This window comes from Cheilinus undulatus, linkage group 13, assembly GCF_018320785.1.
Source record: "Cheilinus undulatus linkage group 13, ASM1832078v1, whole genome shotgun sequence".
NCBI classification, from domain to species: Eukaryota; Metazoa; Chordata; class Actinopteri; order Labriformes; family Labridae; genus Cheilinus; species Cheilinus undulatus.
Genome location: NC_054877.1, coordinates 1,114,486 through 1,141,167, shown reverse-complemented (window position 1 = coordinate 1,141,167; position 26,682 = coordinate 1,114,486). Strand labels below are relative to the sequence as shown.

Below are 26,682 nucleotides of genomic sequence, written 5' to 3'. Positions count from 1 at the left end.
GGCCAACTATTTCGCAAAGGTAGAAGGAAAAAAGCCTCAACATTTTCAGCTTTAAAAAATTCCATCCTCCCCCTTTGAAAATGAAATCATTATTGAAAGACTTTTGTTGGCTTTAAAGATGCCATTAAACTATAAAAGATCCCATCATTGCCTTTAAAGATGATGTCATCAAAATTATAAAACATTCCATCCTTGCATTAGAAAAAGATGCCTTCACAACTTGTCAAACATTCCAACCTTGCCTTTTAAGATGATGTCATCAAAATGTATAAAACATTCCATCCTTGCCTTTGGAGATGATGTCATCAAAACTATAAAACATTCCATCCTTGCGTTGGAAAAAGATGCCTTCAAAACTTGTCAAAACATTCCATCCTTTACCTTTGAAGATGACATCAGTCTTTAAAGACTTATTGGCTTTAAAGATGTCATCAAAACCACAACACATTCCATCTTTGCCTTGGAGAAAGATGTCATCAAAACTTGTAAAACGTTCCATCCTTGCTTTTAAATATGATGTCATAAAAGCTTAAAAACACTTCAACCTTGCCACTGAAGATGAAGTTATCAAAATGTATTAAACAATCCATTCGTACCTTGGAAAAAGATGAAGTCAAACTGTATAAAACATTTCATTCTTGCCTTTGAAGATGGTGCATTAAATCTTTAAAATTCCAACGTTGCCTTCGAAGATGATGTCATCAAAGCTTAGAAAGATTCCAACCTTGCCTTTAAAGATGATGTCATCAAAATTTCTAAAACATTCTATCCTTTCCTTTGGAGATGATGTCATCGAAGCCAATAAAACATTCCATCCTTGCCTTTAAAGATGATGTCATCAAAATTTATAAAACATTCCATCCTTGCCTTTGGAGATGATGTAGTTAAAGCCAATAAAACATTTGATCCTTTCCTTTTGCATACAGACAAGTCAAGGCCCCAGTTGTCACTCCAGTCTAACCAGTACCCTCCAGATTTATTGTCTTTATAGTGTATCAGTGTGTCCTTAAAACATGTTTAAGACAACAGGAGGGAGAAAAGCTGATAAAGAGGCTCCTCTATCCTATTAGCTGGTGGCTAATTTTCCTCCAGGTACTAACCATAATGATGATGGATGGGCAGTTGTTGAAATCAGAGGGGGGTCAGAGAGTTCTGGTATCAGGTCTTCAGGGAGATCGATGACTTCATTTCAAACACTTGGAATGAATGAATGAATGAATGACCAAAAAAGTTCAATAATGTAAGCAGGGCTGCAGAGTCCCTAAACTGGAGCTGAGGACTGGGACTGTGGCGTCTGAGGGGGGTTGTTTTTCTGTCGGCGGTTTCTGCAGCAGAGGACGGTCACCGTGACGAAGATGATGAAGACTGTGAGAAGGATGAAGATGAGGCCGACCCAGGCTCCCGGACCCAGCTCTGCGGGGACAAAACGAGACTGTTATTCGTCAGTCTGAGGGTTAGAGCCGTCAAACTTTCAGACTAAACAACCACACTGTTCTTTCAGTCTGAGGGTTCTAGCCCCCAAAGAGCACACCAGGCAGCAGCTGCATGCTAGAGACAGCAGGATTTTTCTAGAGAGAGAACTAGATATTTTCTCTCATTGCATTTCAACAAATTACAAGATTTTATCAGAGCTGAAGAATTTAACTTCGCACAGCTCCACTATGATGTCATTCTAATGGATCCCAGTCCAGTCCAGATTCCTGACCAGTTTCAAGCAAACTCAGGCTTTAATGACCGTGAGAGGTTTGTTTGGTTTGTGAAATAAAACTTCTTCTCTTGACTGAGTCTCAAACAGCAGCTCACAGGATAACACACACCTTTCATCCTCCGTGCATAAATGAGAGTGCCAAATACGCCGACAAGTGTGTGCCGGGGTTAATCTCACGGCTGATTTAACCTCTCTGATTATAAAATTATAATGCCAAACTATCATCCACTGAATTTATTTACCTTTAATTTTATTTCATGTCATCAAGAAGTGAAATTGTGATCTTGAGCGCTGACATTTGAACAGAATATCATTTATTAATCCTGCGGCATTTTCACCTCCAGCTCTCATCAGATGGTTAAATTGCTCTCATCACTGTAATAAAAAATCTTTTAACTGAACATTTCATCCTGCTCTGGTCACAGGCTGTCCTGTAACATGAGAGCTTGTTTGGCGCAGCAGTGAAAGTCATCCAAACATACTCAGAGAGATGGCACAGTTCATGGCAAATAACGGGATGCCAGACAAGCAGAAGAATGACTGTAGGGGCTCATATGAGTTAAAAACTCTGGGTTTCATTCAGCAGAAGTTCTTGGAACTCTGATCAGGCTCCAGATTATATGCTGTGAGCAATAACTCTCCACTATAAACCATTTTCTCTCTCTCCCTTTTCTCACTGGGCTCTGTATAGTTAACGTAGCTACTGATCCCAGGTCAGGTGAAATAGCTCTGGTGTCAGATCAGATATCGTATACATCTGTTGCTATTTTACAGCCTAAAAACAACACTTAGATATATTGAGCCATCAACACGTATAAATTCACCAACAGTGGCTGCTTCGTGTGATGACGTCGGTGCGTGACATATCCGTGCTCAGGCCTGGATGCGTTGAGCAGTGTGAGTGCGGGCCAAAGGAGGGACAGGGGAGGGGGGCTTCAGCACAGTTAGAATATGGCACGGTACGGATGGCCTAGTGTGAGTGCACCCTTGGAGTAAAAAAGTAAATGTTTGATGCATTCTGTCCTGTCCACTCAGCGGTCTGTCAGTTTTTGAGGTGAAATCAGACATGAAGGCGCAGTGGTGGACTAAATTAAGTAAGGGTTATTTTTGGTTGCCTCAAGGGGCATTAACCCGCTTATACCATAGTCACTTATCAACGAAAATAATTGATAAAACTACTAATTTATAATTTCATACATTTTGTGATCAAAATAGAAAGTTTTACTAAAACAACGTCTTTCCCCTAGCAACACATGAGGGCTTGACTATTAACTGGAATAGCCATTCCAATCTCATAACGTTCTTAGGGAATGTAAACATTATTCAGTACTCCAGTAAATAGGACGGGCCATAGATATAAAGTCACAACGGAACAAAAAAAATAGTCCTAGTCCTTTATGTAAGCAGACGGTATTCCGGCTTTCCCTCATCAAACTCATCAAATACACAATCCAACAACTCCAAAACGCTCTCTTGGACAAGTTGTGACCTGTACATTCACCACGCTATGAAATAATAACGTATAATTATGTAACATTACAGCACATGAAGCAAATACTCTGAACTATTTCTTGAGTGAACCACTGGGTGGAGTGACACAGTGCAGCAGCCATGTCTGGAGTGTAGTTCCGGCTTTGCATTTAGCTTTAAAACATCTCCGTCTCGTAATGTTCCATGATTATTTTATACTTTCGTACTCCCTGCTCAGAGATTATGACTGTCTCAGGTTGCTATAGTTACTCCTAACGGAGTAATGGCTAACAGCTGCTGCGCATTAATTTGGAATAGTGTAATGATTTTTTGACCAGAACTACTTGTGAAGTTTAAACGGTGTCCATATATCAGAAGTTAATGGACACCAGTGGAATTCCCAGAGCCAATCAGAATTGAGTATTCACAGACACCATGGTATAACTGTGATTAACGTAATTTATCTCGACAGCCCCACTCTAAGACTATGACAGACTGATCCTGGTCTGTAGTGGTGGATTTGTGTACCGTGCATGCTCTGGTCTCCGCCGGTTTCCTGACACAGGTGCCGGCTCCACGCTCCCTGCTGCATGTTCGGCGGTCTGGACTTGATGACCGCTGCTACCATGAAGCAGTATCTGGTTCCAGAATCCAAGCTATACACGAAGGCCGCACTGTTTTCAGACAGCTTCTCTCTCTGTGGACAGACACATAAAGACAGATCTGAACCTCTCTGAGCATTCAGCTCTGGTTAAACCAGCGTACAGGGTTTCAACAGGAGTGGGTCATTCAGCAGTGAATTATCAAACCTAAACACTCTGAATGTGATGAAAGTGTATGATGGAAAATAAAAGTTTAATAAAAGATAAAGACTGAAACTCTGTGTTGCTTCTCTCAAGCAGGCATTTCAGTCAAACTCTTCATTTGCATAAACTCAGAGCCGAGTTTAAAAGCCTACCTTTCCGGTACTTTCAGCCTTATGGTAGTTGATTTTATACAAGAGGTCATGTTTGAAAATGTCTCTGATGGTGAGCTGTTTCCCGTCTTTATGCACGCTGGTCAGTGTGTCAGTGATGTTGATCAACATGGAGCTCTCATTTGCAGCATGAACAGTAAACTCCACTGCACTGATGTTAGCTAGGGAGAAGAGGAGAGGAGTAAATCAGCTGGTAGTAGTTTGAAAATATTGAAACAAAGATTATTTTTGAAATATCTCCACAGTAAATGAGGTAATCAGAGATCTAATGAGTGAGTTTAGAAATGAGGTAATCAGAGATTTAATGAGTTAGTTTAGAAATGAGGTAATCAGAGATTTAATGAGTTAGTTTAGAAATGAGGTAATCAGAGATCTAAAGAGTTAGTTTATAAAGGAGGTAATCAGAGATCTAATGAGTTAGTTTATAAAGGAGGTAATCAGAGATCTAATGAGTTAGTTTAGAAATGAGGTCATCAAAGATCTAATGAGTTAGTTTAGAAATGAGGTAATCAGAGATCTAAAGAGTTAGTTTAGAAATGAGGTAATCAGAGATCTAAAGAGTTAGTTTAGAAATGAGGTCATCAAAGATCTAATGAGTTAGTTTATAAATGAGGTAATCAGAGATCTAATGAGTTAGTTTAGAAATGAGGTCATCAAAGATCTAATGAGTTAGTTTAGAAATGAGGTAATCAGAGATCTAAAGAGTTAGTTTATAAATGAGGTAATCAGAGATCTAAAGAGTTAGTTTAGAAATGAGGTAATCAGAGATCTAAAGAGTTAGTTTAGAAATGAGGTAATCAGAGATTTAATGAGTTAGTTTAGAAATGAGGTAATCAGAGATCTAAAGAGTTAGTTTAGAAATGAGGTAATCAGAGATCTAAAGAGTTAGTTTAGAAATGAGGTAATCAGAGATCTAAAGAGTTAGTTTATAAATGAGGTAATCAGAGATTTAATGAGTTAGTTTAGAAATGAGGTAATCAGAGATCTAATGAGTTAGTTTAGAAATGAGGTCATCAGAGATCTAATGAGTTAGTTTATAAAGGAGGTAATCAGAGATTTAATGAGTTAGTTTAGAAATGAGGTAATCAGAGATCTAATGAGTTAGTTTAGAAATGAGGTAATCAGAGATCTAATGAGTTAGTTTAGAAATGAGGTAATCAGAGATCTAATGAGTTAGTTTAGAAATGAGGTAATCAAAGATCTAAAGGGCTAGTTTAGAAATGAGGTAATCAGAGATTTAATGAGTTAGTTTAGAAATGAGGTAATCAGAGATCTAATGAGTTAGTTTAGAAATGAGGTAATCAGAGATCTAATGAGTTAGTTTAGAAATGAGGTAATCAGAGATCTAATGAGTTAGTTTAGAAATGAGGTAATCAAAGATCTAAAGAGTTAGTTTAGAAATGAGGTCATCAGAGATCTAAAGAGTTAGTTTAGAAATGAGGTCATCAGAGATCTAATGAGTTAGTTTAGAAATGAGGTAATCAGAGATCTAATGAGTTAGTTTAGAAATGAGGTAATCAGAGATCTAATGAGTTAGTTTAGAAATGAGGTAATCAGAGATCTAATGAGTTAGTTTAGAAATGAGGTCATCAGAGATCTAATGAGTTAGTTTATAAATGAGGTAATCAAAGATCTAAAGGGCTAGTTTAGAAATGAGGTAATCAGAGATCTAATGAGTTAGTTTAGAAATGAGGTCATCAAAGATCTAATGAGTTAGTTTATAAAGGAGGTCATCAGAGATTTAATGAGTTAGTTTAGAAATGAGGTAATCAGAGATCTAAAGAGTTAGTTTAGAAATGAGGTCATCAGAGATCTAATGAGTTAGGTTAGAAATGAGGTCATCAGAGATCTAATGAGTTAGTTTAGAAATGAGGTCATCAGAGATTTAATGAGTTAGTTTAGAAATGAGGTCATCAGAGATTTAATGAGTTAGTTTAGAAATGAGGTAATCAAAGATCTAATGAGTTAGTTTAGAAATGAGGTAATCAAAGATCTAATGAGTTAGTTTATAAAGGAGGTAATCAGAGATCTAATGAGTTAGTTTATAAAGGAGGTAATCAGAGATCTAATGAGTTAGTTTATAAAGGAGGTAATCAGAGATCTAATGAGTTAGTTTATAAAAGAGGTAATCAGAGATCTAACGAGTTAGTTTATAAATGAGGTCATCAGAGATCTAATGAGTTAGTTTAGAAATGAGGTCATCAGGTTTAAGGAGGTGAAATGTGTACGTACTCTCTCTGTAAGGGTTGAAGGGTTTAGACTCGGTGTGCTGGTAGTCGCCGTGGTCGTAGTCGTCATCTGTGATGTCGGTTAGAACGTCAGCTATGAACGCCCTGCCACACAGAGTATGGACAACAGTGACACTACATTATTAATGATGAATGTTTATACAGATTTAACTCGTGTTTTTAAATGATGGCTGAATCTTTGCTGCATTGAGTCTTATATGGGTATGTTTATGCAGAGAGAGATTGAGGACAGAGGATCCACTCTTTAACTCTGGAAAACTGGGAATGTCAGAGAGGACAGGAGCCACTGAGCAGACTCTAACCTCTGTGTTCAGGCCAGATCTAAGTAGTCGGCTCTCTGTACCAACCTTAACATCATGGAGAGGATATCTGTTGGTTTTTAGATTTTCTCCAGACTGCACAGAAACAGAGAAACTCTTCATCCTCGGGTGTTTTTTCTCACTCGTTCCTGTTTGAGTTAGGGAACGTTACTCTGACACATTTCCCATATCAAAACCCTTAAACTGTCTTTTATTCTGAAAAAGGAAGTACACAGCCATCCCCAGGGATCAGCAGGGGTCAGTATTTTCCACGGGGGTCTCTGGTACCCAGCAGGGATTCATATTTTCAGACAGTCTGAGTCTGCTCACGTCAAAGAGAACCAAATCATGAAAACAGGGGGAAATATTTCCTTTTAAAGACTAGTTGGTGTTGATGTCATTCTAGGGTACAGGAGCCTTCATGTCAATCAGGTCTGATGGTTAAAGGGACCAAATGTGGCACCCTGGTTATTTGTATCAGTAGGATAAAGCCCAGAATTGTTGTTCATCAGTTTCTGTTATCATATTGGCCCCCTCTATAATACTTCTGGTTAAATTTCATTTATTTGGATGCTTTTTGTCACTTTAAACAGGATAAACTCACCTGCTTGAGTCTAATGTGCCTTCAGGGCGATATTCATTTTGGCCAGTAGGTGTCAGTAGTCGCGCTGTTTTGTTGTCAACTGACACTGCTCTCCTGGCTTAGCAGGAAGTAAGCTCAGTTGTATTGCATTAGACAGTCTATAAGGAAGCACTAGACGCCAGTTCTCAAACAAGACTGTCTTTCTGTTATGTTTGCAGGTGAGAGAGAAGTGAACAAGCGCTATGCACATTTATATTAAGTTTATCTATATTTGAGAAGTAAGTTTACATGTTAGAACCGTTGTTTTTGTCATAAAACAAGGATGCAAACTAGCACTATCACTAAAATCTTCTGACTACTCCTGTGTGTCTGACAGCTTTAGGAGTGTTTTTGAGAGAGCCCTGTCGCAGATTCATACAAATATCCTCTGGTATCCACAGTAAACGGCACATCATCATTACTCAGGTCAAAATCGCTCATGTTATCTTTGCTTTATAAATGTTAGCCCCTCCCACAGAAAACCAAACCAAGAAAGAGATGATCAACTTTCTAACAGTCTAAATCCCAAATTCAGTCACACATAGAGGTCAGTGTTTTCACATGTTCACAACAGCCTTACTCCAACATACTGAAGGGGTTAAAAATCAAAATTTGGATTTAACTCAACAGGGAATTTAATGTGAATCTAATGTTTGAATATTTATTTTGAGTGGGATAAATTTAAATTGAAATCTTTTTTTTGTTTGTTTGTTTTTCTTCTTTGTTTTTTTGTTTTTGTTTGTTTAGTGTTGGTAATATTGACAGAATCAGAGAAAGGAGTTAAAGCTCATGAGGATGAAACAGAAACCTGAGCAGAGCCTCAGGTAAGCTGGACGTACCTGTCATAATATTTCAGCTCTTCAGTCATATCACACAAGTGGTCTGACAGCTGGTCACAGTGATCAGGGTGAATCCAGTCACCATCAATACTGAAATCACAGACAGAGACATCAGACTACAGACAGAGACATCAGTCAGACTACAGACACAGAATCAGACTACAGACAGAGACATCAGACTACAGACAGAGACATCAGACTACAGACAGAGACATCAGTCAGACTACAGACAGAGACATCAGTCAGACTACAGACAGACATATCAGACTACAGACAGAGACATCAGACTACAGACAGAGACATCAGACTACAGACAAAGACATCAGTCAGACTACAGACAGACATATCAGACTACAGACAGAGACATCAGACTACAGACAGAGACATCAGACTACAGACAGAGACATCAGTCAGACTACAGACAGAGACATCAGACTACAGACAGAGACATCAGACTACAGACAGAGACATCAGTCAGACTACAGACAGACACATCAGACTACAGACAGAGACATCAGTCAGACTACAGACAGACACATCAGACTACAGACAGAGACATCAGACTACAGACAGAGACATCAGTCAGACTACAGACAGACACATCAGACTACAGACAGAGACATCAGTCAGACTACAGACAGAGAATCAGTCAGACTACAGACAGAGACATCAGATTACAGACAGACACATCAGTCAGACTACAGACACAGAATCAGTCAGACTACAGACAGAGACATCAGACTACAGACAGACACATCAGTCAGACTACAGACAGACACATCAGACTACAGACAGAGACATCAGTCAGACTACAGACACAGAATCAGTCAGACTACAGACAGAGACATCAGACTACAGACAGAGACATCAGTCAGACTACAGACACAGAATCAGTCAGACTACAGACAGACATATCAGACTACAGACAGAGACATCAGTCAGACTACAGACACAGAATCAGTCAGACTACAGACAGACACATCAGTCAGACTACAGACAGAGACATCAGTCAGACTACAGACAGAGACATCAGTCAGACTACAGACAGAGACATCAGACTACAGACAGAGACACCAGTCAGACTACAGACACAGAATCAGTCAGACTACAGACAGAGACATCAGACTACAGACAGACACATCAGTCAGACTACAGACAGACATATCAGACTACAGACAGGGACATCAGTCAGACTACAGACACAGAATCAGTCAGACTACAGACAGAGACATCAGTCAGACTACAGACAGACATATCAGACTACAGACAGAGACATCAGTCAGACTACAGACACAGAATCAGTCAGACTACAGACAAAGACATCAGACTACAGACAGAGACATCAGACTACAGACAGAGACATCAGTCAGACTACAGACAGAGACATCAGACTACAGACAGAGACATCAGTCAGACTACAGACAGACACATCAGTCAGACTACAGACAGAGACACCAGTCAGACTACAGACAGAGACATCAGTCAGACTACAGACAGAGACATCAGTCAGACTACAGACAGACACATCAGTCAGACTACAGACAGAGACATCAGACTACAGACAGACACATCAGTCAGACTACAGACAGAGACATCAGTCAGACTACAGACAGAGACATCAGACTACAGACAGAGACATCAGACTACAGACAGAGACATCAGTCAGACTACAGACAGACACATCAGACTACAGACAGACACATCAGTCAGACTACAGACAGACACATCAGACTACAGACAGAGACATCAGACTACAGACAGAGACATCAGTCAGACTACAGACACAGAATCAGACTACAGACAGACATATCAGACTACAGACAGAGACATCAGTCAGACTACAGACACAGAATCAGTCAGACTACAGACAGACATATCAGACTACAGACAGAGACATCAGACAGACTACAGACAGAGACATCAGACTACAGACAGACACATCAGTCAGACTACAGACAGAGACATCAGTCAGACTACAGACAGACATCAGTCAGACTACAGACAGAGACATCAGTCAGACTACAGACAGAGACATCAGTCAGACTACAGACAGACACATCAGTCAGACTACAGACAGAGACATCAGTCAGACTACAGACAGAGACATCAGACTACAGACAGAGACACCAGTCAGACTACAGACAGACATCAGTCAGACTACAGACAGAGAAATTAGTCAGACTACAGACACAGAATCAGTCAGACTACAGACAGAGACATCAGTCAGACTACAGACAGACACATCAGTCAGACTACAGACAGAGACATCAGTCAGACTACAGACAGAGACATCAGTCAGACTACAGACAGACATCAGTCAGACTACAGACAGACACATCAGACTACAGACAGAGACATCAGTCAGACTACAGACACAGAATCAGTCAGACTACAGACAGAGACATCAGACTACAGACAGACACATCAGTCAGACTACAGACAGACACATCAGACTACAGACAGAGACATCAGTCAGACTACAGACAAAGAAATTAGTCAGACTACAGACACAGAATCAGACAGACTACAGACAGAGACACCAGTCAGACTACAGACAGACATCAGTCAGACTACAGACAGAGACATCAGTCAGACTACAGACATAGAAATTAGTCAGACTACAGACACAGAATCAGTCAGACTACAGACAGAGACATCAGTCAGACTACAGACAGAGACACCAGTCAGACTACAGACAGAGACATCAGTCAGACTACAGACAGAGACATCAGTCAGACTACAGACAGAGACATCAGTCAGACTACAGACAGAGACACCAGTCAGACTACAGACAGACATCAGTCAGACTACAGACACAGAATCAGTCAGACTACAGACAGAGACATCAGACTACAGACAGAGACATCAGACTACAGACAGAGACATCAGACTACAGACAGAGACATCAGTCAGACTACAGACAGAGACATCAGTCAGACTACAGACAGAGACATCAGTCAGACTAAAGACAGAGAATCAGTCAGACGACAGACAGAGAATCAGTCGGACTACAGACAGACATCAGACTACAGATAGACATCAGACTACAGACAGACATCAGACTACAGACAGAGGCATCAGTCAGACTACAGACAGATCTAGTCCGTAAAGGTTTAACTTAATCAGTTAATAGTTGATCTATCTACTGAGTTAAGGGTCTATCTACTGAGTTACAGGTCTGTCTTCTAAGTTAAGGGTCTATGTCCCGAGTTAAGGTTCAATCTACTGAGTTAAACATCTATCTACTGAGTTAATAGTGTATCTACTGAGCCAAGTGTCTATCTACTGAGTTAAGGGTCTGTCTACTGAGTTCAGGATCTTTCTACTGAGTTAAGGGTCTATCTACTGAGCCAAGTGTCTATCTACTGAGTTAAGGGTCTAAGTACTGAGTTCAGGATCTTTCTACTGAGTTAAGGGTCTATCTACTGAGTTCAGGATCTTTCTACTGAGTTAAGGGTCTATCTACTGAGTTCAGAATCTATCTACTGTGTTAAGGATCTATCTACTGAGTTAAGGGTCTAAGTACTGAGTAGAGGGTTGATCTACTGAGTTAAGGGTCTTTTTAATGAGTGAAGAGTCTATCTACAGAGTTAAGATTATATGTCCTGAGTTCAGGGTCTTTCTACTGAGTTCAGGGTCTATCTACTGAGTTATGGGTTGATATTCTGAGTTGAGGGTTGATCTTCTGAGTTTTGTGAACTCACCTGGAGTAACGTATGGTGTAGGAGTGCTCTGGTGTTTTGGTTGTCCAGCTCAGCATGGTTTTGAAGTCCAGAGATGTCCAACGAACATTTTCTGCTTTAGAGTTTGGATCTGAAAAAGGAACACAGAGATACTCTGTCCTGGCATCATATTCTAGTTTAGGATAAATTTGACATCAGCACAGCCCACATCTGTTACTGAGACTGCCACATTTAAAATAATAATAATAATAATAATAATAATAATAATAATAATAATAATTTCAAACAAGGTTATTGTATTGTATAACATTTATTCTAGTCTCACAGCCGGAGGGATTTTTTTTTTTTATTGCAGACTGTACTGACTGATTTGATCAATACAATTATCTATTATTTACTTGAAGGAACAAATACAAGTGATCTACTTATATTCTTAAACATAAAACTAGTCAGCTTAACACAAGATTTAAGTCAATTTAAACTGTTGGAACTGCAGTGGACATGATAACTACCAGTTACTTTATGATATTTTACTACTATACCTTTCTTTTCACACTAATTGATTTATTAATGTATATTAGATATTTTTTTAATTGTAAAATTTATGATATACTCATGTTTACAATATCTCTGTTTTAGAAAATGACATCCATTAATGCTAAATCGGTATTAATGCAATAATACAACACTAGTTTCAAATGTTACGTACCTGGTATTAACCAGGTAAATACTATACTAGTGTTAAATGTTACAGACCTGGTATTAACCAGGTAAATACTATACTAGTGTTAAATGTTACAAACCTGGTATTAACCAGGTAAATACTATACTAGTGTCAAATGTTACAGACCTGGTATTAACCAGGTAAATACTATACTAGTGTTAAATGTTACAGACCTGGTATTAACCAGGTAAATACTATACTAGTGTTAAATGTTACAAACCTGGTATTAACCAGGTAAATACTATACTAGTGTCAAATGTTACAGACCTGGTATTAACCAGGTAAATACTATACTAGTGTTAAATGTTACAGACCTGGCATTAACCGGGTAAATACTATACTAGTGTTAAATGTTACAGACCTGGTATTAACCGGGTAAATACTACACTAGTGTTAAATGTTACAGACCTGGTATTAACCGGGTAAATACTACACTAGTGTTAAATGTTACAGACCTGGTATTAACCGGGTAAATACTACACTAGTGTTAAATGTTACAGACCTGGCATTAACCGGGTAAATACTATACTAGTGTTAAATGTTACAGACCTGGTATTAACCGGGTAAATACTATACTAGTGTTAAATGTTACAGACCTGGCATTAACCGGGTAAATACTATACTAGTGTTAAATGTTACAGACCTGGCATTAACCGGGTAAATACTATACTAGTGTTAAATGTTACAGACCTGGCATTAACCGGGTAAATACTATACTAGTGTTAAATGTTACAGACCTGGCATTAACCGGGTAAATACTATACTAGTGTTAAATGTTACAGACCTGGCATTAACCGGGTAAATACTATACTAGTGTTAAATGTTACAGACCTGGCATTAACCGGGTAAATACTATACTAGTGTTAAATGTTACAGACCTGGCATTAACCGGGTAAATACTATACTAGTGTTAAATGTTACAGACCTGGTATTAACCAGGTAAATACTACACTAGTGTTAAATGTTATAGACCTGGTATTAACCAGGTAAATACTACACTAGTGTTAAATGTTACAGACCTGGCATTAACCGGGTAAATACTACACTAGTGTTAAATGTTACAGACCTGGCATTAACCGGGTAAATACTACACTAGTGTTAAATGTTACAGACCTGGCATTAACCAGGTAAATACTACACTAGTGTTAAATGTTACAGACCTGGTATTAACCAGGTAAATAATACACTAGTGTTAAATGTTACAGACCTGGTATTAACCAGGTAAATACTACACTAGTGTTAAATGTTACAGACCTGGTATTAACCAGGTAAATACTATACTAGTGTTAAATGTTACAGACCTGGTATTAACCAGGTAAATACTATACTAGTGTTAAATGTTACAGACCTGGTATTAACCAGGTAAATACTATACTAGTGTTAAATGTTACAGACCTGGTATTAACCAGGTAAATACTATACTAGTGTTAAATGTTACAGACCTGGTATTAACCAGGTAAATACTATACTAGTGTCAAATGTTACAGACCTGGTATTAACCAGATAAATACTATACTAGTGTTAAATGTTACAGACCTGGTATTAACCAGGTAAATACTATACTAGTGTTAAATGTTACAGACCTGGCATTAACCGGGTAAATACTATACTAGTGTTAAATGTTACAGACCTGGTATTAACCAGGTAAATACTATAATAGTGTTAAATGTTACAGGCCTGGCATTAACCAGGTAAATACTATACTAGTGTTAAATGTTACAGACCTGGTATTAACCGGGTAAATACTATACTAGTGTTAAATGTTACAGACCTGGCATTAACCAGGTAAATACTATACTAGTGTTAAATGTTACAGGCCTGGCATTAACCAGGTAAATACTATACTAGTGTTAAATGTTACAGACCTGGCATTAACCAGGTAAATACTATACTAGTGTTAAATGTTACAGGCCTGGCATTAACCGGGTAAATACTATACTAGTGTTAAATGTTACAGACCTGGCATTAACCGGGTAAATACTATACTAGTGTTAAATGTTACAGACCTGGCATTAACCGGGTAAATACTATACTAGTGTTAAATGTTACAGACCTGGCATTAACCGGGTAAATACTATACTAGTGTTAAATGTTACAGACCTGGCATTAACCAGGTAAATACTATACTAGTGTTAAATGTTACAGACCTGGTATTAACCAGGTAAATACTACACTAGTGTTAAATGTTACAGACCTGGTATTAACCAGGTAAATACTACACTAGTGTTAAATGTTATAGACCTGGTATTAACCAGGTAAATACTACACTAGTGTTAAATGTTACAGACCTGGCATTAACCGGGTAAATACTACACTAGTGTTAAATGTTACAGACCTGGCATTAACCCGGTAAATACTATACTAGTGTTAAATGTTACAGACCTGGCATTAACCGGGTAAATACTATACTAGTGTTAAATGTTACAGACCTGGCATTAACCGGGTAAATACTATACTAGTGTTAAATGTTACAGACCTGGCATTAACCGGGTAAATACTATACTAGTGTTAAATGTTACAGACCTGGCATTAACCAGGTAAATACTATACTAGTGTTAAATGTTACAGACCTGGTATTAACCAGGTAAATACTACACTAGTGTTAAATGTTACAGACCTGGTATTAACCAGGTAAATACTACACTAGTGTTAAATGTTACAGACCTGGTATTAACCAGGTAAATACTATACTAGTGTTAAATGTTACAGACCTGGTATTAACCAGGTAAATACTATACTAGTGTTAAATGTTACAGACCTGGTATTAACCAGGTAAATACTATACTAGTGTTAAATGTTACAGACCTGGTATTAACCAGGTAAATACTATACTAGTGTTAAATGTTACAGACCTGGTATTAACCAGGTAAATACTATACTAGTGTTAAATGTTACAGACCTGGTATTAACCAGGTAAATACTATACTAGTGTTAAATGTTACAGACCTGGTATTAACCAGGTAAATACTACACTAGTGTTAAATGTTACAGGCCTGGTATTAACCAGGTAAATACTATACTAGTGTTAAATGTTACAGGCCTGGTATTAACCGGGTAAATACTATACTAGTGTTAAATGTTACAGACCTGGTATTAACCAGGTAAATACTATACTAGTGTTAAATGTTACAGGCCTGGTATTAACCAGGTAAATACTACACTAGTGTTAAATGTTACAGGCCTGGTATTAATGAGGTAAATACTATACTAGTGTTAAATGTTACAGACCTGGTATTAACCGGGTAAATACTACACTAGTGTTAAATGTTACAGACCTGGTATTAACCAGGTAAATACTTTACTAGTGTTAAATCTTGTTAACTTGGTTTTGACCACCTTTTAGACCTTCAAAATAAAAGGATACACATGCTCCTCCCATCCCTCTCTCACATAAATGGATCCTTACAAACTTAAGAGTTTAGTCCCATCAGCAGAAACAAGGATTTATATTTTATAGCTTCACACACAGTCCTCTCTGGAGTTCAGTGGTCTTTAAAACTTGTTACTGTTAATCCTATTGGTTTTGATCTGGTGGTTTTAGTCACCTCAAGGGTCATTTTTGCTTTTTATCAACCAGAAAATCCCAGAGAGAGGAGGACTGACCAGAGAGAGACGGCGCCCTCTAGCGAGCCATTCTTTAACATATCTGACATGTGAGTAAGTGGGCAGTGATGGTTAGGTTAGAACACACAGGTCTATTTTAAAATGAGATTTTACTGTGAGGCGCCAGCTGTAACCACTGATCCATCATGCAGCATCTTTATGAGAATAGGACATTTCAAACATCCTGCTGGGTTTAACAGGTTCTCCTTTTACTATTTTAGCTCAGCTGTGAGGTCACTCCAGTAAACAGTTGATGTAAGACCCTTTTTCTGGTCAAGTCTGATACACAGAGATCATCTCAGACCAGACCATGTGCATTTTTAGACAGAGTCCCATGTTCAGCAGACAGAGGGTGAGTTCCTGTCCACCATAATCACATTTCCTAACCAGATGAAGCTGCTGCTGTCCTCAGAGAGGTGGAGGAGTCGGGGTTTCCCACCTCTCTGTGTTTAAAGGAGGTTTTGTAACATTTGGATTGCTACACCGGTATCAGAGCATTCCTGGCTGAAAAACGCTGAGTCATGACTGGTCAGCTCTGATCCAGGACTACATGAACCAGATCCTCCTGCATGTTTGGAATACCTCCACACACCAGGAGAGAAACGGTACGGGTGTAGGAGGAAGATCCTTCATGTTAACAGACCTGGACTATCTCTTATTCTACTCTCAGTCTACTAACGTCAACAGATTCCTGATGTACAGTCCCTGACAGTACTGACCCTCGTAGATGTGGTACCTTTCTATTGATTTTATCAGTCATGGTCAAAATCATTTGGCTTTTTTACAACAAAATAATATACAAGCCTCTGTAATATCAATGTGAAAACAGATTTCTACAAAGTAATGCAGATTTAAATAAAAATCTGTAATGACTGTATAAATATTCTTCCTGAATAGGGCTGAACAGCCCTTTTCAAGTCCAGACACTAATCCTTTCTTGGATTGAGGTCTAGGCTTTGACTCGGCCACTCCAGAACATTCCCCATGTTGTCTTTAAAACATTTCTGTGTAGCTTTCTCTGGATGCTTCAGGTCACTGTCTGACTGGAAATAAATCTTTCTAAGCCGTAGTTCTCTGTCAGACTGAAGTAGATTGTCTTCCAGGATTTTCCTATATTTTTCCACACTCATTTTCCCCTCTACCATTACAAGCCTTTCAGGGCCAGCTGCTGAGGAGCAACCCTACAGCATGATGCTGCTGAGAAGCATCCCCACAGTGTGACGCTGCTGAGGAGCATCCCCACAGCATGATGCTGCTGAGAAGCATCCCCACAGTGTGATGCTGCTGAGGAGCATCCTCACAGCATGATGCTGCTGAGGAGCATCCCCACGGCATGATGCTGCTGAGGAGCATCCCTACGGCATGATGCTGCTGAGAAGCATCCCTACGGCATGACGCTGCTGAGGAGCATCCCTATGGCATGATGCTGCTCAGAAGCATCCCCACAGCATGATGCTGCTCAGAAGCATCCCCACAGCATGATGCTGCTGAGAAGCATCCCCACAGCATGATGCTGCTGAGGAGCTTCCCTACGGCATGATGCTGCTGAGGAGCATCCCCACAGCATGATGCTGCTGAGAAGCATCCCCACAGTGTGACGCTGCTGAGGAGCATCCCCACGGCATGATGCTGCTGAGGAGCATCCCCACGGCATGATGCTGCTGAGGAGCATCCCCACGGCATGATGCTGCTGAGAAGCATCCCCACAGCATGATGCTGCTGAGAAGCATCCCCACAGCATGATGCTGCTGAGGAGCATCCCTATGGCATGATGCTACTCAGGAGCATCCCCACAGCATGATGCTGCTCAGAAGCATCCCCACAGCATGATGCTGCTGAGGAGCATCCCTACGGCATGATGCTGCTGAGGAGCTTCCCCACAGCATGATGCTGCTCAGAAGCATCCCCACAGCATGATGCTGCTCAGAAGCATCCCCACAGCATGATGCTGCTGAGGAGCATCCCCACAGTGTGACGCTGCTGAAGAGCATCCCCACAGCATGATGCTGCTGAGGAGCATCCCCACGGTGTGATGATGCTGAGGAGCATCCCCACGGCATGATGCTGCTGAGGAGCATCCCCACAGCATGATGCTGCTGAGGAGCATCCCCACGGCATGATGCTGCTGAGGAGCATCCCCACGGCATGATGCTGCTGAGAAGCATCCCTACGGCATGATGCTGCTGAGGAGCATCCCTACGGCATGATGCTGCTCAGAAGCATCCCCACAGCATGATGCTGCTGAGAAGCATCCCCACAGCATGATGCTGCTGAGGAGCATCCCAAAGGCATGATGCTGCTTAGGAGCATCCCTACTGCATGATGCTGCTGAGGAGCTGCCCTATGGCATGATGCTACTCAGAAGCATCCCCACAGCATGATGCTGCTCAGAAGCATCCCCACAGCATGATGCTGCTGAGAAGCATTCCCACAGCATGATGCTGCTGAGGAGCATCCCTACGGCATGATGCTGCTGAGGAGCATCCCTACGGCATGATGCTGCTGAGGAGCATCCCTATGGCATGATGCTGCTGAGGAGCATCCCCACGGCATGATGCTACTCAGGAGCATCCCCACGGCATGATGCTGCTGAGGAGCATCCCCACGGCATGATGCTGCTGAGAAGCATCCCCACGGCATGATGCTGCTGAGAAGCATCCCCACAGCATGATGCTGCTGAGGAGCTTCCCTACGGCATGATGCTGCTGAGGAGCATCCCCACAGCATGATGCTGCTGAGAAGCATCCCCACAGTGTGACGCTGCTGAGGAGCATCCCCACGGCATGATGCTGCTGAGGAGCATCCCCACGGCATGATGCTGCTGAGGAGCATCCCCACGGCATGATGCTGCTGAGGCGCATCCCCACAGCATGATGCTGCTGAGGAGCATCCCGGCGGCGTGATGCTGCTGAGTAGCATCCCTATGGCATGATGCTGCTCAGGAGCATCCCACAGTCTGACGCTTCTCAGCAGCATCCCGACCGCATGATGCTGCTGAGGAGCATCCCTACGGCATGATGCTGCTGAGGAGCTTCCCCACAGCATGATGCTGCTGAGAAGCATCCCCACAGCATGATGCTGCTCAGAAGCATCCCCACAGCATGATGCTGCTGAGGAGCATCCCCACAGTGTGACGCTGCTGAAGAGCATCCCCACAGCATGATGCTGCTGAGGAGCATCCCCACGGTGTGATGATGCTGAGGAGCATCCCCACGGCATGATGCTGCTGAGGAGCATCCCCACAGCATGATGCTGCTGAGGAGCATCCCCACGGCATGATGCTGCTGAGGAGCATCCCCACGGCATGATGCTGCTGAGAAGCATCCCTACGGCATGATGCTGCTGAGGAGCATCCCTACGGCATGATGCTGCTCAGAAGCATCCCCACAGCATGATGCTGCTGAGAAGCATCCCCACAGCATGATGCTGCTGAGGAGCATCCCCACGGCATGATGCTGCTTAGGAGCATCCCTACTGCATGATGCTGCTGAGGAGCTGCCCTATGGCATGATGCTACTCAGAAGCATCCCCACAGCATGATGCTGCTCAGAAGCATCCCCACAGCATGATGCTGCTGAGAAGCATTCCCACAGCATGATGCTGCTGAGGAGCATCCCTACGGCATGATGCTGCTGAGGAGCATCCCTACGGCATGATGCTGCTGAGGAGCATCCCTATGGCATGATGCTGCTGAGGAGCATCCCCACGGCATGATGCTCCTGAGGATCATCCCCAACTCATGATGCTGCTGAGGAGCAGCCCCATGGCATGATGCTGCTGAGAAGCATCCCCACGGCATGATGCTGCTGAGAAGCATCCCCACAGCATGATGCTGCTGAGGAGCATCCCTACGGCATGATGCTGCTTAGGAACATCCCTACGGCATGATGCTGCTGAGGAGCATCCCCACGGCATGATGCTGCTGAGGAGCATCCCCACGGCATGATGCTGCTGAGAAGCATCCCCACAGCATGATGCTGCTGAGAAGCATCCCCACAGCATGATGCTGCTGAGGAGCATCCCTACGGCATGATGCTGCTGAGGAGCTTCCCCACAGCATGATGCTGCTCAGAAGCATCCCCACAGCATGATGCTGCTCAGAAGCATCCCCACAGCATGATGCTGCTGAGGAGCATCCCCACAGTGTGACGCTGCTGAAGAGCATCCCCACAGCATGATGCTGCTGAGGAGCATCCCCACGGTGTGATGATGCTGAGGAGCATCCCCACGGCATGATGCTGCTGAGGAGCATCCCCACAGCATGATGCTGCTGAGGAGCATCCCCACGGCATGATGCTGCTGAGGAGCATCCCCACGGCATGATGCTGCTGAGAAGCATCCCTACGGCATGATGCTGCTGAGGAGCATCCCTACGGCATGATGCTGCTCAGAAGCATCCCCACAGCATGATGCTGCTGAGAAGCATCCCCACAGCATGATGCTGCTGAGGAGCATCCCCACGGCATGATGCTGCTTAGGAGCATCCCTACTGCATGATGCTGCTGAGGAGCTGCCCTATGGCATGATGCTACTCAGAAGCATCCCCACAGCATGATGCTGCTCAGAAGCATCCCCACAGCATGATGCTGCTGAGAAGCATTCCCACAGCATGATGCTGCTGAGGAGCATCCCTACGGCATGATGCTGCTGAGGAGCATCCCTACGGCATGATGCTGCTGAGGAGCATCCCCACGGCATGATGCTACTCAGGAGCATCCCCACGGCATGATGCTGCTGAGGAGCATCCCCACGGCATGATGCTGCTGAGAAGCATCCCCACGGCATGATGCTGCTGAGAAGCATCCCCACAGCATGATGCTGCTGAGGAGCATCCCTACGGCATGATGCTGCTTAGGAACATCCCTACGGCATGATGCTGCTGAGGAGCTGCCCTATGGCATGATGCTACTCAGAAGCATCCCCACAGCATGATGCTGCTCAGAAGCATCCCCACAGCATGATGCTGCTGAGAAGCATTCCCACAGCATGATGCTGCTGAGGAGCATCCCTACGGCATGATGCTGCTGAGGAGCTTCCCTATGGCATGATGCTACTCAGAAGCATCCCCACAGCATGATGCTGCTCAGAAGCATCCCCACAGCATGATGCTGCTGAGGAGCATCCCCACAGCATGATGCTGCTGAGAAGCATCCCCACAGCATGTTGCTGCTGAGGAGCTTCCCTATGGCATGATGCTACTCAGAAGCATCCCCACAGCGTGATGCTGCTGAGGAGCATCCCTACGGCATGATGCTGCTTAGGAACATCCCTACGGCATGATGCTGCTGAGGAGCTGCCCTATGGCATGATGCTACTCAGAAGCATCCCCACAGCATGATGCTGCTCAGAAGCATCCCCACAGCATGATGCTGCTGAGAAGCATTCCCACAGCATGATGCTGCTGAGGAGCATCCCTACGGCATGATGCTGCTGAGGAGCATCCCTATGGCATGATGCTACTCAGAAGCATCCCCACAGCATGATGCTGCTCAGAAGCATCCCCACAGCGTGATGCTGCTGAGGAGCATCCCCACAGCATGATGCTGCTGAGAAGCATCCCCACAGCATGTTGCTGCTGAGGAGCTTCCCTATGGCATGATGCTACTCAGAAGCATCCCCACAGTGTGATGCAGCTGAGAAGCATCCCCGCAGCATGATGCTGCTGAGGAGTATCCCCAGTTTTCTTCATCAGTGTCTTTCTCTTTGCCACTCTCCCATAAAGCTCTGACTGGTGAAGAACCCGGCCAACAGTTGTTGTCTGCAGAGTCTCTCCCATCTCAGCTGCTGAAGCTTGAAACTCCCTCAGAGTAGTCATAGGTGTCTTGGTGCTCTCTCTCACTAGTCTCATTCTTGCACGCCCACTCAGTTAGTGAGGAAGGTCTGATCTAGGCAGATTTACACGTGACATATTCCTTCATTTCTTCATGATGGATTTAACTGAACTCTGGGGGATGTTCAGAGTCTTGGAGATGTTTCTGTCTCCATCCTCTGACTTAGACTTTTCAATTACCTTTTCTCTGAGTGTTCTTTTGTCTCCATGGTGTAATAGTAGCCAGGAATACTTATGAACCAGTGATTGGACCTTCCAGACACAGGTGTCTTTAAACTACAACCTCTAACTGTGAGACTACTGACACCAACTGTCCGGACCTCTGCTGGATTAGACCAGTCACTTTAAAGAGGTGAATGTTTATGCAGTCACTGATTTTACATTACACGTTTTTATTTCATTGACGTTACTTCGTAGAAATCTGGTTTTGCTTTCTTTGTTTTTGTTTTTTGTCAAAAAATGCCAAATGATATTGACCATGACTGATTTATAAAATCAATAAAAGGAGGCTCAGTACTTCTGTTGACCCCGTAATTTATCATCAGACATTATTGTGTCTTTTTTATGATGCACTTATTAGACATGTAGCTCTCCTACTAGCCCATGTTTCATCCTATATTTGCCTTAAATCCTCCACATATATTATGGTCCCTGTTCCTCTCTATGCTGATAAATGTTGATCTAATAAAGTCCTCCTATGTGGACTTAAACTTTGATTGTGATCTGGACTCTTGGATGAAGATCTCTCTAATAAAACAGGGATGTTTATATAGCCAGACTGACTCATGCTGTGGTTGCTGGGTGGTGGTGTTATAAATTAACTCATTAAATCTCTCTGCAGCTGTTAGCTCTAACATTTATACCTCCACAGATCCATCACTCCATCCTTTCTATGTTCTCCTATCAGATAAGACTTTATAGAATCTTTATTCCACCTCTGCCATGGTTGTTCCGCCTGGTTTATGAAGTCTGATTTGATCATGGCTATTTTTTTGTCTTTGTTTAAATAAAATGTCTAACATGTTTAAGATAAATAAAGATCAAACCAACCCTTCCTAACCCTGCCAACCCCTACCCCCCATATCAGAGTATCTTCATGTAGTCCTACCCTACTCCTCTGAGGTCCTACCTGCAGCTTTGATGATTCCAGCGCTCAGACTCAGACCCAGACACAGGAAAGTTCTCACAGATGCCATGTCAGTGTTGATCCGTACTCCTTCAGTCCTGGATCAGTTCTCCTTTAGTCCTGTAGACAGTTTCTGGTCTCTGGAGGAGTCCGAGTCCTTAAACTGTTGTTCAGTCCCTCTATCCACAGCGGGATGTTTCAGTCCGGGATGGGGGACTGTTTAAGGTTCTGCTCAGCTCCCCGCTGAACCCGCCCACATTCCTGCATGCTGAATAAAGCCTCTATAGCTCATGTTTGGTCCCGCCCCCTTCTCTGAGAACATGAAGGCCCCGTGCTGCAGAGAGACAGTCTGTTCGAGTGTTAGTCAGAGAGAGCAGATAGAAAAAAACTCTAGCTCTGCCTCTGCAGGTCTGTGGAGAAAAAACCTCTCTGCATGGGGGTCACACAGGCTGGGACTGGCCCACTTGGGACCCATTCAATCCGTAGTCAAGGAAACAAGAAATAAAACTCAAGACCAGGGTCAAGTTCAGCAGAAAACCTCGACAACCACAGTAAAACTGATTTAAACAGTCCAAAAATGATGAAGTTTTAAAGGGGATCATCATTTAGACCCTGGTAGTTCTAAAGGGGGTCATCATTTAGACCCTGGTGGTTCTAAAGGGGATCATCATTTAGACCCTGGTGGTTGTAAAGGGGGTCATCATTTAGACCCTGGTAGTTGTAAAGGGGATCATCATTTAGACCCTGGTGGTTCTAAAGGGGGTCATCATTTAGACCCTGGTAGTTCTAAAGGGGGTCATCATTTAGACCCTGGTGGTTCTAAAGGGGGTCATCATTTAGACCCTGGTAGTTGTAAAGGGGATCATCATTTAGACCCTGGTGGTTCTAAAGGGGGTCATCATTTAGACCCTGGTGGTTCTAAAGGGGGTCATCATTTAGACCCTGGTAGTTGTAAAGGGGATCATCATTTAGACCCTGGTGGTTCTAAAGGGGGTCATCATTTAGACCCTGGTAGTTCTAAAGGGGGTCATCATTTAGACCCTGGTAGTTCTAAAGGGGATCATCATTTAGACCCTGGTGGTTGTAAAGGGGGTCATCATTTAGACCCTGGTGGTTCTAAAGGGGGTCATCATTTAGACCCTGGTGGTTCTAAAGGGGGTCATCATTTAGACCCTGGTGGTTGTAAAGGGGGTCATCATTTAGACCCTGGTAGTTCTAAAGGGGATCATCATTTAGACCCTGGTGGTTCTAAAGGGGATCATCATTTAGACCCTGGTAGTTGTAAAGGGGGTCATCATTTAGACCCTGGTGGTTCTAAAGGGGGTCATCATTTAGACCCTGGTGGTTCTAAAGGGGGTCATCATTTAGACCCTGGTAGTTCTAAAGGGGATCATCATTTAGACCCTGGTGGTTCTAAAGGGGGTCATCAGGATATGGAAGCCAAACATTGATCACATGAACACTATCAATCAGCAACAGATAGACCTGGACCTGATGTAGTTCGACTGCCCTGGAGAAGACTCGTGGAAAGACTCACCGTTGTCCTTCGTTATTATTAAACCTTAATTTAATTTCACTGGATTTCATTTTATTTGTGTTCATGCACTTGTTTTGTTTTGTTCATACTGTTGGTGATTGATTGGTTCACTGATGATTGGTTGGTTGATAGATAGATAGATAGATAGATAGATAGATAGATAGATAGATAGATAGATAGATAGATGGATGGATGGATGGATGGATGGATGGATGGATGGATGGATAGATGAATGGATGGATGGATGGATGGATGGATGGATGGATGGATAGATTGATAGATTGATTGATTGATTGATTGATTGATTGGTGGTTTGGTTAGTTGTTGGGTTTGTTGGTTGGTTTAACTGTTCTCAGGTGATCCATATTTCAGCGGTTTATTTTTGATTGAACTGAACAGTCCTGAGGGTGCGTTCACAGCTCACACTAACGTTAACTGTTGTGTGATTAATATAAAGTCAACGGCATGAGGTGAATTAGCATGGAGCCTCCTTTGCTTATTATTCGTAGCAGCAGGTGAAGACCTGATCTTCAGTGTTTCTGCTTCAGCCTGCTGACCAATGAAACTCTCAGATATCAGCAGGTCTGATGATGAACCAAACAGAGCGTTTCTGTGACTCTAGTGTCTGAGAACAGGATGTTAACATAATATTGGTGTTTATTTGTCCTGTTTGTTTGCTTTAAGTTGAGGAATTGTGAAACTCTTTCGTTCAACATCTGTTTTCAGTTAGCAGGGAAAGAAGCCAAAGAATGCTGCAGTTATAAAAAGAGCCGAAGGCGGGGGTCTGTGGAATTAACCAGGAAATAATTACTGCTCATAACAGCGCTGGTAAAGGTAAAGACGTGGGATTTTAAGGGTTAGTCAGGGTTCTTCAGAGAACATTATACAGCCTCTTTCCAGAGAAACCCTGTCAGAGAGACTGTGGGAACAGAGCGTGTCATTTAGGAGAAACCTGCTGGTTATAATCACAGTCACATGGGTGTTCTCTGGACCTCAGCTCACAAACAACAGAGATCAGAACCCAGAGCTTCATGGCTCAGACCAGCCCGCTTTAGTTCAATCCCTGCTGATCCAGTGTATTCATCATATCATACTGACTGTTTCATTATGATGACCTTCTGGGCCACTCAGTTTCTAAGTCCAGGTTTTATACTCAGACAGTCTTTAGTTGTTTTAAACTCCTCCCTTCAGTCATGTGTTAGGTTAGTTTTCTTTAATCATCATGTCATTACTGTTCTCTCTGACTCAGCCCTACCTGTCTGTTCTCACGGCTGTCTCTAAGTACTGAAGGTTCTTCTGTCCAGCAGCAGACTGGAGGAGCTGCAGAGCTCACAGGTCTTTGCACCGAGTGTACTTGTGTTGTCTACTCATACATTGTTGTATGGGCTATACCAGTGGTTTTCAAACTTTATTTGCCCAAGGCACACCTAAAGTTAAGCCAAAATCTCAAGGGACACCATATCTAAATCGTTACAAAATAGACTTTTTAAATAATGTTACAGTGAAGGTGGCCTGGAGGGTGAGATAAAGGGGAGAGCTTTCTGGGGAGATCATGGAGATGGCAAAATTGGGCAAAAAGTGGAGAAAAAAGTAAGAAATGGGCAAAAATTGGTAAAAAAAAAAAAAAAAGTGGCCAAATAATGGCTTAAAATGAGCAAGAACTTGTCGAAAGTTGCCAAATAGTGGCAAAAAATGGGTTACAAGCGGCCTAAAGGCTGACATGTTGTTAAAAAAAGTGTTTAAATGGGTTAAATGTGATTAAAAAAAGGGCAAAATTAGGCAAAAAAAAAGTGGTCAAACAAAGGCAAAAGTGGGTGACAACTGTCAAAAATGTGGCAGAACTGGGTTGAATGTGTCAAAAAGTTCACAAAAAAGATCATAAGTGGCAGTAAAGTGGCAAAAAGAGTTAAAGTTGCAATAAAGTGGTAAAGAAGGAGTAAAAACAGCTGAACAATGGCAAAATTGGCAGAAAAGTGGCAAAAGGGTTGCAAAAATGGGTTAAATGTGGCAAAATGT

General features: G+C 42.4%; 1 protein-coding gene across 1 annotated transcript; it reads right to left on the bottom strand.

Moving 5' to 3' along the window:
* Nucleotides 1-748: 748 nt before the first annotated feature.
* On the bottom strand, nt 749-23,315 carry LOC121520530 (tissue factor-like). Its single transcript, XM_041804023.1, has 7 exons — nt 23,133-23,315; nt 11,868-11,976; nt 8,164-8,253; nt 6,387-6,487; nt 4,137-4,315; nt 3,707-3,875; nt 749-1,413 (listed from the first exon to the last, which is right to left on the bottom strand). Exons 1-7 carry the CDS (start codon nt 23,197-23,199, stop codon nt 1,262-1,264), a joined length of 867 nt encoding a protein of 288 aa, XP_041659957.1. The 5' UTR covers nt 23,200-23,315; the 3' UTR covers nt 749-1,261.
* Between the last annotated feature and the right edge of the window lie 3,367 nt (nt 23,316-26,682).

Excerpts from the sequence above, each read along its gene's own strand:
- LOC121520530 (XM_041804023.1), bottom strand. The coding sequence starts at position 23,199 with ATGGCATCTGTGAGAACTTTCCTGTGTCTGGGTCTGAGTCTGAGCGCT. Across the intron at positions 6,488-8,163 it reads GAGCTGAAATATTATGACAG|GGCGTTCATAGCTGACGTTC; the intron begins GTACGTCCAGCT and ends TCTGTGTGGCAG. Across the intron at positions 1,414-3,706 it reads CGGAGACCAGAGCATGCACG|AGCTGGGTCCGGGAGCCTGG; the intron begins GTACACAAATCC and ends TTGTCCCCGCAG.